General features: G+C 51.4%; 4 protein-coding genes across 4 annotated transcripts; 1 reads left to right on the forward strand and 3 right to left on the reverse strand.

The window, feature by feature from the left end:
* The first annotated feature begins 2,543 nt into the window (after positions 1 to 2,543).
* Positions 2,544 to 3,593, forward strand: RpL14 (ribosomal protein L14). Its single transcript, XM_003737701.2, has 3 exons — positions 2,544 to 2,573; positions 2,996 to 3,229; positions 3,337 to 3,593. The coding sequence occupies exons 1-3, from the start codon at positions 2,571 to 2,573 to the stop codon at positions 3,565 to 3,567; spliced, it is 468 nt and encodes a 155-aa protein (XP_003737749.1). The 5' UTR covers positions 2,544 to 2,570; the 3' UTR covers positions 3,568 to 3,593.
* Positions 3,594 to 3,950: 357 nt separating this feature from the next.
* LOC100905023 (S-methyl-5'-thioadenosine phosphorylase) lies at positions 3,951 to 7,271 on the reverse strand. The gene is made up of 6 exons (XM_003737702.1): positions 7,168 to 7,271; positions 5,102 to 5,200; positions 4,791 to 4,970; positions 4,554 to 4,710; positions 4,303 to 4,470; positions 3,951 to 4,195 (listed from the first exon to the last, which is right to left on the reverse strand). Exons 2-6 carry the CDS (start codon positions 5,195 to 5,197, stop codon positions 3,972 to 3,974), a joined length of 825 nt encoding a protein of 274 aa, XP_003737750.1. The 5' UTR covers positions 5,198 to 5,200; positions 7,168 to 7,271; the 3' UTR covers positions 3,951 to 3,971.
* icln (chloride nucleotide-sensitive channel icln) lies at positions 5,364 to 6,729 on the reverse strand. The gene is made up of 3 exons (XM_003737703.2): positions 6,481 to 6,729; positions 6,073 to 6,262; positions 5,364 to 5,954 (listed from the first exon to the last, which is right to left on the reverse strand). Exons 1-3 carry the CDS (start codon positions 6,574 to 6,576, stop codon positions 5,683 to 5,685), a joined length of 558 nt encoding a protein of 185 aa, XP_003737751.1. The 5' UTR covers positions 6,577 to 6,729; the 3' UTR covers positions 5,364 to 5,682.
* Positions 7,272 to 8,496: 1,225 nt separating the features above from the next.
* Positions 8,497 to 11,487, reverse strand: LOC100905309 (multiple inositol polyphosphate phosphatase 1). The gene is made up of 11 exons (XM_003737704.2): positions 11,354 to 11,487; positions 11,146 to 11,256; positions 10,885 to 11,015; positions 10,512 to 10,623; positions 10,283 to 10,404; positions 10,061 to 10,165; positions 9,816 to 9,927; positions 9,464 to 9,668; positions 9,286 to 9,350; positions 9,015 to 9,190; positions 8,497 to 8,773 (listed from the first exon to the last, which is right to left on the reverse strand). The coding sequence occupies exons 1-11, from the start codon at positions 11,427 to 11,429 to the stop codon at positions 8,663 to 8,665; spliced, it is 1,326 nt and encodes a 441-aa protein (XP_003737752.1). The 5' UTR covers positions 11,430 to 11,487; the 3' UTR covers positions 8,497 to 8,662.
* Positions 11,488 to 12,276: the final 789 nt, after the last annotated feature.

A 12,276-nucleotide genomic window follows, 5' to 3' on the forward strand; every position in this document is an offset into this window, starting at 1 on the left:
ACCCTCGGGGGAGACGCGAGCGCTCCCCAAGAGGCAGAAGGGAGACGTGGGAGAAAAAAGTTTGAGAATCGCTGCTCTAATGCATCAGTCCCATGGGCTCGGCGAGGTGGGTCAAAGCTTATCCTACTGAAAAGAAGCCGTGACTGCATCATGACTCTCACTCTGCGGCTCCCTAGCGAACCCAGAATTCCCCCGCGGCTCCCAGGATCCCAGTGCCCACGCGGCTCCCGCGGCTCCCAGGATACCCAGTGCCCACGCGGCTCCCGCGGCTCCCAGGATACCCAGTGCCCACGCGGCTCCCGCGGCTCCTCCCTACTCTCCCTTCTTTTCCCCCTAAAAGGACCTTTCGCAGCTCAATTCCGGCACTCATAACTTGCACGTACATATATTTTTTACAAATATTCCACCTCCCTCCCGTCAATTCCCCGTTAAAGAGACTGAATGGGAATCTCCGGAGACGAGCAGCTCCTGGCTGGAGAAGGTAGCCTCGCGGGCATACCAGAGTTCTCTAACAAATGAATCCAGTCTCTCTCGACGGAAGAGAAGAGTTGAGCTTCTCGAAGCTCACATTAAAAAGCTTAGTGGTGGATGAAGTGTTCTCTGCGGGGAAGACACAAGGAAAAAGGTGCTCCGTGCGGTGGTGTGAAAGCGAGTGAGATTTTATTTTAGCTTCGTTCACTCCTCGATAGAGTTGGGCTGAATGGCGGGAACACAACCGTGGCAGATGAAGTCGATCCATTTCGGAACCTTCCCTTGGAATTGACAAACCCTGACGGCCCGGACCTACACCAGAAATTAGTCCGCGGCTCCCCAAGAAAAAGTCTCGCGGCTCCTAGGGGAGCTGCGGCTACCAGATTCGGCGGCTACCCCAGAAAAGTCCCGCGGCTCCCAGGTTGGGAACCGCTGCTGTAGAGCAAAAAACCCCATCTGTATTACGAACACGGCAGTAGTGGTTACTGACAAAATGTTGCTGTGTCGTCGTAGAGCTTTTTGTTTCTCCTCCACATACCACTTTTCATCGTGGGCACTCCATAGGTGGACGATAAGGGGCGCATCAAAAGGATCGACGTTGAAATGTGTCGGAGCACGGCGTGTTCGAACGTATCGTGGTGCTCGCTGTCTTGATCGGTGGAAAGAGATTCGGTCTCCATTCAACTCAGGGGGCAGACTGTCATCAGTCATCAGGGTCACCGATTGAATTCTCTCCGGGACCGGCCTCTGTGAGGATATCGGAGTTTTCCTTCGTAACCGTGAGATCGGCACCAGTGCTCATCTTCATTCGCTTAGCGGGAACGGATGATCCTACAACGGCGTCACTTCGAGAGCTTCGGAGGGTAGAACCGCATCCCTGAGTGTCCTTGTCGTCAACGCAGTCCTCGGAGTCATTCTTGGTGTTGGCGGATTCCGGACTGACTTGGGGATCTCCAACGTTCAGGTGTCCATCGTGCTCCGAGGATCGTGGAGTGTTCAATGAAGAGCGAAGTCGCATTTCCGCAGAATCACTTGCTTGTAGGGGCGCAGGCTTCGTTTTTCCCCCGGTTTGGGAACGACCTTGTTGACTGTGATCGGAGCCCGCTTAAAACGGATGTCGATAAAAAGGAGGTGGATGGAGGTATTTAAATGACTACGGAATCGCCATCGAGTTGTCTCTTCGTGGTCCAAGCTCGAAACGGCCGAATATGAAACTTCCAAGTGGAGAAAATATGTGAATGTAGTGGGTGGGAAAATCATACATCCATCATACAATTGATGTCGTCGTCCAAGCAAAACGATGGTGTTCATTCGCATCTCGGAAAAGGCTTGATATTAATTTCATCTTTCTTTCTTGGCGGTTTTTGGTATGCCTATGTCCGTCTCCTCGATGTAACTCTCAGACTGCGCAAGTTTCCAGACAATCGGTCCAGCGGTTTGGACGCGCATCGAGGAGAAACCAAGCCACAAACACTTTACTTTATATATTAGACTGACTCCTAGGCTCTGTGCTCCGTGGTCAGGAGTCTAATGATATTCGGGTTTCTCATCTGGACGATTCTCGGATCAGATCCTCCTGAGGACTCTGCGCTCTAACGGATAGAACTCCGATAATCGTCGCGTATCGCTACCAAAGGATTTTCGGAGTCGAATTCGCCGAGGGCACTACGTTGTGCTCACTACTCCGATAATTTCTGGGTTCCCCACCACGACGATGATTCCCGGGGTTTTGAAAGCCGCGCAGGACTACCACAGCAGCTGGCTACCAGCGCCCTCTACCAATATGGCCGCCTCCGTTGTTTAAGGTTAGCGCAGCGCAAAAGTATATGGACCTACGTTGGGATATACCGTTCGTCCGCTTCATGAAGCGCGCCCTTCCTAGGGAAAATCGGGTTCGCGTACTCCCCTGGACGGCTTCATCACCGAAACCGAGCGTGACCATAAGTTGCGCGACCATAAATCCGACATCCCCGGACCGCTTGATTCACTGAACATTCATTGATTACGATCAGCCTGGGTTTATAAGAATCGAAACCACTCGATCCGAAAGCGCGGCTACTTCCGCTGTTGGGTTTCTTTTTACTCCGGAGTCGGTGAAGATGGTATGTTTGGTCGAAATTCTGGCTTGAAATTGGGTTTCTACCGTGGAATCAGCCCACTACAAGTTGTGATTTGGGTCTTCGTTGCCATCCGGGATTCGAGAGCATCGGCGCTGGATAAGAATCGCCGAAATTCGCTGCCAGTAGCGATGGAAGTCTCGAAAATGTGAAGCGCCTTGAACACGTGGAGACCCGGAGTCGGGTTTTTTGAGAGAAAATTCATTACTGTGCTCCGCCTTTTGCCTTCTCGTAGTTCCGTTTCGTTCAGACGTGATTCCTTGGGAGATACTCGTTCATTGTTGACCTGGTCGGGTGAATCCCGGTGGTGTGCACCGCGATCCGCTGTGTCGAACTCCGGAACCGGGTCGTAAGCTCGTGGGGGGCTTCGAGATCGCTTCTCAGTGATAGTTTTCCTCTTTCTGCAGCCGTACAACCGATACTACGTGGAGATCGGTCGCGTGGTCTACCTGACCCGTGGCAAGGACCAGGGTAAACTCGGTGTCATCGTTGATGTCGTCGACCAGAACCGAGCTCTGGTCACCGGTCCTGGCCTGAAGAGGAAGCCCCAACTCTTCAAGCACATCCGCCTGACTCCTCAGGTGCTTGGCGGTTTTTGTTCGGGGACGAAAGACATCATTGTGAAGAAGCGTTTCGAGGAGGTAGGTTGCGGAGCAGCGTGACTCCTTTCGTTGTGTCCATGCCATGAGGATTCGAATGAATTCCGATCTGTCTTCCGGTGAATGATCATGTGACATGTTCCTTACAGAACGATGTTGAGAAGAAATTCAAGGAATCCCTGTTCTACAAGAAGCTGACCGCACGTCAGACCAGGGAAAATCTCAACGATTTCCAGAGGCACAAGGTGCTGTACCTCAAGAAGAAAATGAACACGTTGATCAACTGCAGGTACGGAAAGCTGAGGAAGCCCGTCCGAAAAGCTTACTTCAAAAAGCTGGCTGAGAAGAAAGCCAAGATCGACGCCGCCAAGGGTCTTTAAATAAAACTCCGAGGTGTCTCGAAAAATCGTTTCATCATTGAGCATCGACTGAATATTGCGAAGATTTCCGACATGTGGAGCCGTGAGCACAACGTCCTAGACACTAGCAATGGATTTCGTCTCGACTGTGACTCATTCTTCGGAGGACTGATAATCGTAGCGTCAAATTCGTTCTTTATTTCCTCTGTCATCTAAGTACATGGAAATGGTCGTCATAGGCGAGCATACAAATCGTCATCCATAATTCCGATGATCGGAAAGGTAGCATCCAGGATCGTGTATAGGATTTTTTTTTGGGGGGGGGGAAGAATCATGATGATTCCCATACACCTCAACATACGAAGGCGGTGTTCTGGGGGGAGGGGAATTCTCCACCCCCGATGAGCCCTCGTCAGGGGTTTTACTCACTCAGGGTGTGACACGGCGACTTCGATCTGCTTCCTGAGCTCCTGCTGGACCTTCGTCCAGTCAAAGCTGGCGATTTTGGAGATGGCCGCTTTCAGAACTCGGCAAGCATGTTGAGACGAGCTCCTCAGGTTCTCCATCACCAATGTTACGTCAACATGTCCATCGTGTTCTCGCCAGCAATCGTAGTCGGTGGCGATGGCCAGCGACGCGTACGGCAGAGCTGAAATGATCCAGTCACTGATTCCGTCCTCGGAACCTCCGGTGTGGTCGCAAGCTTCCCACGGGAGCTACATGCGATCGTTGCGTTGATCGGGAAAGCTTCCTCACCTAATTCTGCAGCTAAGACCACTTCGGGAACGATGGTCATGTTGATCAGATCGGCTCCCCAGGAGCGAAATAGTTTGCTCTCAGCTTTCGAAGAATATCGGGGACCTTCGATGCAAATGACGGTTCCCTCGCGGTGACAGACCAGGCTCAGTTCACAGCAGGTTTCGGCTGGAAGCGATCTCGTTTACATACTGTTCACTACCCAACCGGACGACCATCAGGAACCTGTGTCCGCATCACGGGACTCTCACCGATGATTTCGCGTAGTTCTTTGCAAAAGGGCTCCGCCATCGGTACGTGACAAACCCCCTTCAGGTGGTCCGGCTCTCCATCGTAGAAAGTTTGAATGCGTTTCGTTGTTCGATCTATGAACTGATCCGGAACTACAAAGTCACCGGGCTTGATTTGCTGTAATTTATCAACGAATACTTAGAAGGGAATATGGCCCGCGGTTTTCGAGTTTGTATTGTTCTCCGTCTTTCACAAACCTCTTGCAGACTGCCGCACGCCGTCGTGACAACGATGAGGGTGCAGCCTTCTTCTTTCAGAGCGAAAAGATTCGCTCTGAAGTTGACATTCGTAGGATTGATGTCGTGTCTCCGTCCGTGCCTCGACAGTATGACCACCTCGACACCTTCGATTGTCCCGATTATCAGAGCATCGGAGGGCTGAGGGAGGAAATGATGGATGACTTGAATATTCATTCGAAAACTCTCAGTCTAGCGATTCTGCCAGGGACGCATAGTTCAGCGCGGAGCGCAGTTGTCGATCGATGCGATCGAAAGCCGCTTGATCTGACCTTTCCGAAGGGTGTGTCCACATATTTTTCCTGTCTGTTCTTGAGAAGGTCCGGCTTCTCGAGACCAGTTCCCCCGATGATTCCGATTTTTACCATTATCTGCAAGGTGATCGCACTTCAGGATAACGCCAATTCCCCATTCTCCGCATGTTCATGACTCTCGACGGACCGGAGCTCGTAAGCTGCCGTGTCCAGGTGAAGAACGCGAATGTTTCGTTATGAACGTCCAGCAGCTACAGGCATTCAACAATCTTCGAGAGACTGGAGTCAGTTTATTGTGAAAACAGCTGCATATACAAGGTGTTGAGCGGAGGACCTGCTCTGAGCGAGAATGTAAATCGGGCATCCAATGACTTCCAAAGGGGGAAGCCCGAATCCGCTCCGGAGATCACGCCATCCGAACCGCGAGGGGGTCCAAGATCTTCTAGCTCTTGTTTGGAGCTCCTTCCCCCTCTATCAGTCCGGACGCGATGGCACCCGGTAGATCATCCTGAACTGAGCCAGCCCCCCGAGCTTTTACTTTACAACAGGTCGCATCATGGAACGTTTCGGAGAATTACGACAGCCGCGAGTTTGAGGTCTCAATCCGCATCGTCGAATTGACCGTCCATAGGCTGGTCGGCGTCTCCGTCCCCGTTCTCGTCGACCCCGTTCCCTTGTTCGGCCTCGTCCACGTCGTATTCATCTTCATCCTCGGCTTCGGGCTCAGAGTCCGAACAGGGGTCCGGATGGAGCGCTTGACAATCACTCATCGCTTTATACATCGAATCCAGGACGGTGTCAGACTCGGGGACGAATCTGATCGCGAAAGAAGAGTCCCGCTCCTGACCTTCTTCGTGCTCATCTAGGTTTCCTGCGCCAAAGGAAGAAGAAATGTTCGCCTTCATTATTATTATATCTTGCCGGTGGTCCCAATGCGGCTGCGAACCCATAAAAGTGCGAGATATCGGAATATATTTCCAGAAGCTCACCGTCGCCATTCTGGTTCCCCATGTAGATGTCAAGGAGTTCCTCATCTATCACAACGTACAGGCAGGGAGCACTCGTCAATATTGGGTCTCGCGTCACCGCGTGAATCTGAATGCGGGGGTATTCGAGCGAGAACCCCGTTCCGGCGTCAGATCTCCACGAAACGCGACTCTCGCAAATGTACAAAGTGCCCTGAAACGGAAGTCCTTAGTCTGGGTGGTGTCCGCAGCGACCATTTATACGAAACAGTTTTGATTTCTGAACGACCGAGAGACACCGGCTAGAGCCAGCAGGTTATGCTGCGGGACAGGCAGATGGCCTTTTTCATCTAGCACGGATATCGAGGGAAACTCGGGTGGGAGAAGAATCAAGTGAGAATCTCGATCAGAAAGACATAGGGAAACGCTCACCTTTCCACAGTCTCTAGAAGAAATAAACGCCTGAGTGTTCGCTTGCCGGTGACGAATGCCTTCGGTGGGCACTTCGAGACTTGAGAAATCTACCATTTTTCGCCTTCGGAGGATTTCAGAGCGACAACTACGGGATATTTCTGAAGATGTCAAGTCTGGGCTGAGACTGAGAAGTTCTAAATAATTCCGGTCCACAAAAAGTTGTCTTCCTCATTCGTCGTTCGTCGCGCGGAACCTCCAACGTTCGACAACGGGCAATGGCGCCCAGTAAACAAAACAGCAGAAAAAAGTTCCTCTCCACTTTTCTCGCGCCTTTCACCGCTTCGAGATGATGCCGGCTGCCGAAGACACCGACCACATTATTAGGTGTTCCTTATGTCTCCGTACTCCTCCTCAGAAGCCGAACTCCAAAACCCAGCCGTTCGGCCTCACTTTTGCCTCAATGAGGCTTCCTCCCTTCTCTCACGAAAGGTAGAGATTTCGAAAATTCTTCTCTGCTCGGTTTTTCAATGACTCCCTCGCGTTCATCCATCCCGGTAGGGAGCTCTCATTTCGTACACAAAAGCTCCGGTAGACTGCAGCCGTCTCGTTTGTGAGAATTCCGCTCCGGCGGCGCTCTGAACTATGCTCTCGTGAAATTCTACAAGCATCCTGTTAAAGAGCGGTTGACGTCGTGAAAAGGCTTACGGTTTGGAACTTTCCAGAGGGTCCGTGAATCGGAGAATGTGCGATGAGTGTAATGGCTTCCTTTCTGTAGTGTCAACGAATTGCGAACTCGCAGAGCCCGAGTCAGAGAACGCTCAGTTTCCGGCTCGAAGTCTCTTCCATGTTGCCGGCAGCATCTAGTCGTATCGCTGTGGGCCAATCAGTCGCGCGCTTGTTTCACAAATGCTGGAGCGCGCGAATATCGCGTCGGCACGGTCCCTAGTCTCAATCCGTTGGGGGTTCGCTTCGGGTCTCCGCGTGGAAAAATGCCGAATCGCTCGATGAAGTTTCCGGGAGAGTAGGTCTCTCCACGACGCGAGGAGCCGTTTGAGCCGCTCATGCGGAGTATAATCTATCGCTCTATTCCCGTACTTGGAGGTATCGCTGCCGTGTCCAGAGTTCTCGGAAATACTGAAGGCATCTTCTCGCTGAAGATCCCCGGAAGGTTGCTGGAGGATCGGTCTACTGATGCTGTAGTCATCAGTTTCCGAGGCCACTATCGATCGCCTCCATCGGGAATCGCTCCGCGACGTCTGACCGTGATATGGACTTGAGCTTCGGAGCGAGGCGCGAGCGAGCCAGGCTGTCAAAAACACAACCCGAACCGATCGCGAATATCCCGGATCCCCGATCCTTGTCTTGGCAAAACCAAGCTTTGATTGATTGATCTTCCCATCGATGAAATAGCTCCGTCGAGGACTCGTTTCGTCACGAAAAAAAAGAGCGGATTTCCCGCAGGTATCACCAGGTGAGGCGACCAGATCTGTTTCTCGATGTCCGAGGCAGCAGAGCACTTCCCCTAGGAGCTTGGTCCCAGAGCTTCAGACGAGCTAACTAAGCTGCGCCAAAGGATCTCGGTGAGAACACATGCTCGATTTTCACACATGCTCGAGATTTCGATTTCTGGTCACAGATACCAGGCGAGAAACATTGATATGGATCGAACGAGGGGATTTCAGCTCAGACCTGCGCAGCGGCGTACGCAGGATTTCCTTGGGGGGGTGGGCTAGATCGGGTCTCCGCATGGGGCTGAAATCCAATATGGCGATTCGCTCCTATACTACAGCATTACGAAGAAACCATCTGGGAGGGGGCTATAGCCCCTTTAGCCCCCCCCTGCGTACGCCCCTGGACCTGCGGGACGTCGGCTTCGCGCCCGCTGTTGGTCGTCGTTGTGCGATCGAGACCTTCCTCACGGGCGAGCTCAATCAGGACTGCGGAGATCATACGTCTCGTCCAATGAATTTCTGAGCGCTATGACTCTGAGACTCAAGCGCCACTTTTACCAAATGAAGTCACCGTCAGCTCCGATGCCTTAAGAACCACCGATTACAATTTAATTTTGAGTTCACCATGTCGAGAATAAATCAGGTAATACATGAAAAGCCTCTAATGGGAAGAAAAGAAGCGGTCTGGAGACACATGATCGTCGGGTGTTCGTCGACGATCGCTCCGGACTTCGAGCTCGTCTCGATTATCAGGTTGAGCAGATCTGCTTCAAGTCACAATTCTTCGCCTTTGATTCCAGTAGAGCCACGAAGTCTGTTGCATCGCACAAGTCACCACCGCAACCATCAAGCTTCATGATCTGAAAAAATCGAATGGGGAAACGATCAGAAAACGGATGAGAATCACATTCTGCCTCCCCATCCACCGATCGATCCTCTCTCCCTTTCCCCTTGGCTTCGATCAGGAACACTAATTAACCTAATCCCTACACCCGATCTGCTCCATGGTCCGTTCCCGACTCCTCCCTTCTAGGACCCCATCGAGAGGAAAAAAAGTCCTCTACCGCCGCCGTCGGGAAAACCTATAGCTCCGCCGCCTACCTTTTCGTTGAGCAGAACAGCAACCTTGTCCTTCTGCTCTCCCAGGCATTTGTAGTACACGGCATTGAAGTTGGCGTTGAACGGCGAGATACTTGATAGCCTCCATGCTCTTTTCGAGCAGTCTTGATCGAATTCCCGCCCGATACCAAACAGAGTGACGAGCTTTTTCAGTGCACCTAGAATTCAAGCCAAGTTTGCGACGTAATCCAGAATGGATCCCACCTCTTACCATGACCGCGCATAACCCATCCGCATTCCTCATCGCATTTACCGGAATGGCTGAAGTGCAGTACAACCTTCGGGTGGATGTCGGTGGTGTTCGCCGCTGCAGATTGCCTGAGGAGGGGGCTTGTGAGGGAACTCCGCTCTATGAGGAAATTTCCCCGCAGCTCGATTCCGTAGACACTCAAACTAGGCACACTTATCCCGATGAGAAGAAGAGACCTTACTTTATATAGTCCAACATGTCAGCTGCTAATGGACAAGCGACTCTCTGGTTACGTGGTGTTCCATACGAATCTTCGTCGAAAGATTCCGCGTCGTCCAGCAGCTCGAGGATCCGGAAATCCTCATCCGAGAATAGGGCGCACCACGGCGATCTATTGAAGGAAACCATCTCGAAACGGCACTGTGTCATGATTATCTTCAGCTGTTCTGAAATATCCGACAACACGGTTATCATACGGCTGGGCTCTCGGTTATCACGCTGTGCGCGTATCGGGTGTATGGTTCCGCATTTCCCCCGCAACTCCCGGATTCATGCCGACTGACACCCTCGATGTTCGTAATCGGTAAACTCACTTTTCCTCAAATCGAAACCTAGTCTTTTCTCGATCGTTCTCTTGAACTTCTTGTAAGGTTTACTGTCCTTCAGAGCCTCTCCTTGAGGGGTCGATGCTATGAAGCCCGTTGCCTTACCGAGTTTCAAGGAAATACTTTAGAGATGAGAGTCTTCGATTCCCACGGGATGAGCCCGCGCAGAAGATAGACATTCGAGATCAATATTATCAAGAATCAATAATCGTAAGATAGCGAATGAATAGTACAGCGAGCATTTCATCACAGCTGTCCTTGAAGTTGTTCAGCAAGTTCGTCTGGTTGTTCACAATTTCGGCGATCTCCTTCTCATAAATCGCATCGCCGAACCATTCCTGAGGGGAAGAGAAGTTTTCTGTTTTCCGCAGCTCTCATGTATCGCATCGGAGTCGCTTTCAGAAATCGCCGGATTCCCTGTGCTCTAGTTTCCAACTAGACTCCCACAGACTCACCCGAAGAAATATTTCGCCCGTTTCGAATGAGCGGTTTCCTTTTTCACTGAAGTCCATGACTACATTTTCGAGAGAAGTTCTATTCTTGAAGACATTGGGGAAGCGTTTCCGTAGACGCTTGACTGCAAATTACACGGATGATTCATCGGAGGAGGAAGCCTTGAGAATGTCGGACATCTATGTACTTCATGATTTGTGGGATTCGCGAGGGGAAATCCTCGATACTTGCCTTGTTCGCGGACAACCTTCCTGCCACTGCCCGTAATCAGAGCGTCGTGTCCGAGAGTGAATGGATTGGTCCAGTTCAGGATGGACTGGATATCACTCTCGCACAATTTACCCTGGAAAAGCAGAGGGAACCAATATCGCATTGGTCAAGAACAATTGCACCTTCGACTCGCAGTCTGAGGGTGAAGTCAGTGATGTCAAGTCATCAGCCTGGGGAGGGGCTTAGGGAATCTACAGACTCGAAGCCGGATCTCATCGAGGCCCATTAGTTCATGTGAGAGGGACGACGACGTCATGCTGACACTCCGAATATCCGATTCGCGGAGGACTGAATTCAGGGAAAATTCATCGTTTATGTCGGAGCGCTAGATCACCTTGTTGTCTTTATCGGCGAGTTTCCTCTGGATTTCAGGCAGTAGCTCATCCGACTCATTGATGTTCTTGACTTTGGGATAGCGAATTGTGTGACGTTGGAATGCGAAGAAGAGCGAAGGTTGACAGCCATCTACGGAGAGTATATTATTTTTCCCGATCTACGTTCCACATCATCCGGCTCGTTATCGACTCTCCATACTATACCAATTCCAATCCTGAACTCGACGATGAAATCGGGTCGAGACATTCGGCAAACGAACCTGGGACCGACAGGGGGACGACGGCGGCTGCAGCGTGAGGCTCGACGGCGTAGCCGTAGTCTGTTCGCGAGGCGAAGTGCCGATACGATGGTATTGGGCCGAAACACGAGGCTGGAAATTCGATCGGAGCGGGTAATCAGCGAGTATCAGCATCAGGTATCAATGATAGTACTGGAAATCCACTTTACTACGTATATATAATATCCACCTTCACTACTCGCATCGTAGCTGAGGCAAGCACATATGCCCTGAAGAACACATTGAGTCAGGACGGTAGCACCCATGATTGGCGTCGCCGAATGCAGAAATAAACCGAGAAGTCTACGCTTCTGGCCATCGGCGAACGAACGTCTGCCAAATCTCCCTGGTAATCCTCTAAGCTCCGCCTAATGTTTCGGATTCGCTCGCATCCCCTATCGTAATGCAAAATTGTCTTATTTCTAATTTCGGACTGGTTCCCATCGTCGAGCTCGTTCTCTAGATATGGATAATGATATCCGAACCCCATTCTCCGGTGGGTATGGTCTGAAGACTGACATTTCTGTCGAACCTGTATTGGCATCGATATGACGCCGAAGATGCGTTAAGCTCTCGCTCGTAGCTTAAGATGATTATTCACTGGAAAGGTACGTCTCGCTCGTCACCGCGTACCCTTGTCGCGATCCCAGACAGTGTACAGGGAATATTCCGTGCTCTCGAGCATCAACACATGCCTCTACAGAAAGATCTCCGGGGAGAGAGGAACGAAAATTTACGAAGCATCGCCAATCGCCAGCCACAGCGACTCTATTCCCAGAAGATGCGGGATCAGGAGCCGAAGGTCCAAAGCAAGGGCTCTATGTAATAGTGGGTTCCAAGGGACGACCCAGGAACGATCAAGTCTCGCGTACGGGAGAGCTCCGGGGGACTCGTCACCAAGTTACTCAGGTGTGGAAGTGTCCGAAAATCCAAGCGCGACCGATTTATCGACGATCCGAGAAATGGATTCAGAGGGATGGCGGTCCTCATGATCCTCAGTGACCGTGACTTCCGAAGAACGATTTCGTAACTACATATTATCCATCCCAAGCCTTGCTTTCGAAATCGCACGAAATTCCTCGTTCGTTCCAAGATTGCAGATCCAGATTGAGA

This window comes from Galendromus occidentalis, unplaced genomic scaffold (assembly GCF_000255335.2).
Source record: "Galendromus occidentalis unplaced genomic scaffold, Mocc_1.1 scf7180000075612, whole genome shotgun sequence".
Taxonomy (NCBI): domain Eukaryota; kingdom Metazoa; phylum Arthropoda; class Arachnida; order Mesostigmata; family Phytoseiidae; genus Galendromus; species Galendromus occidentalis.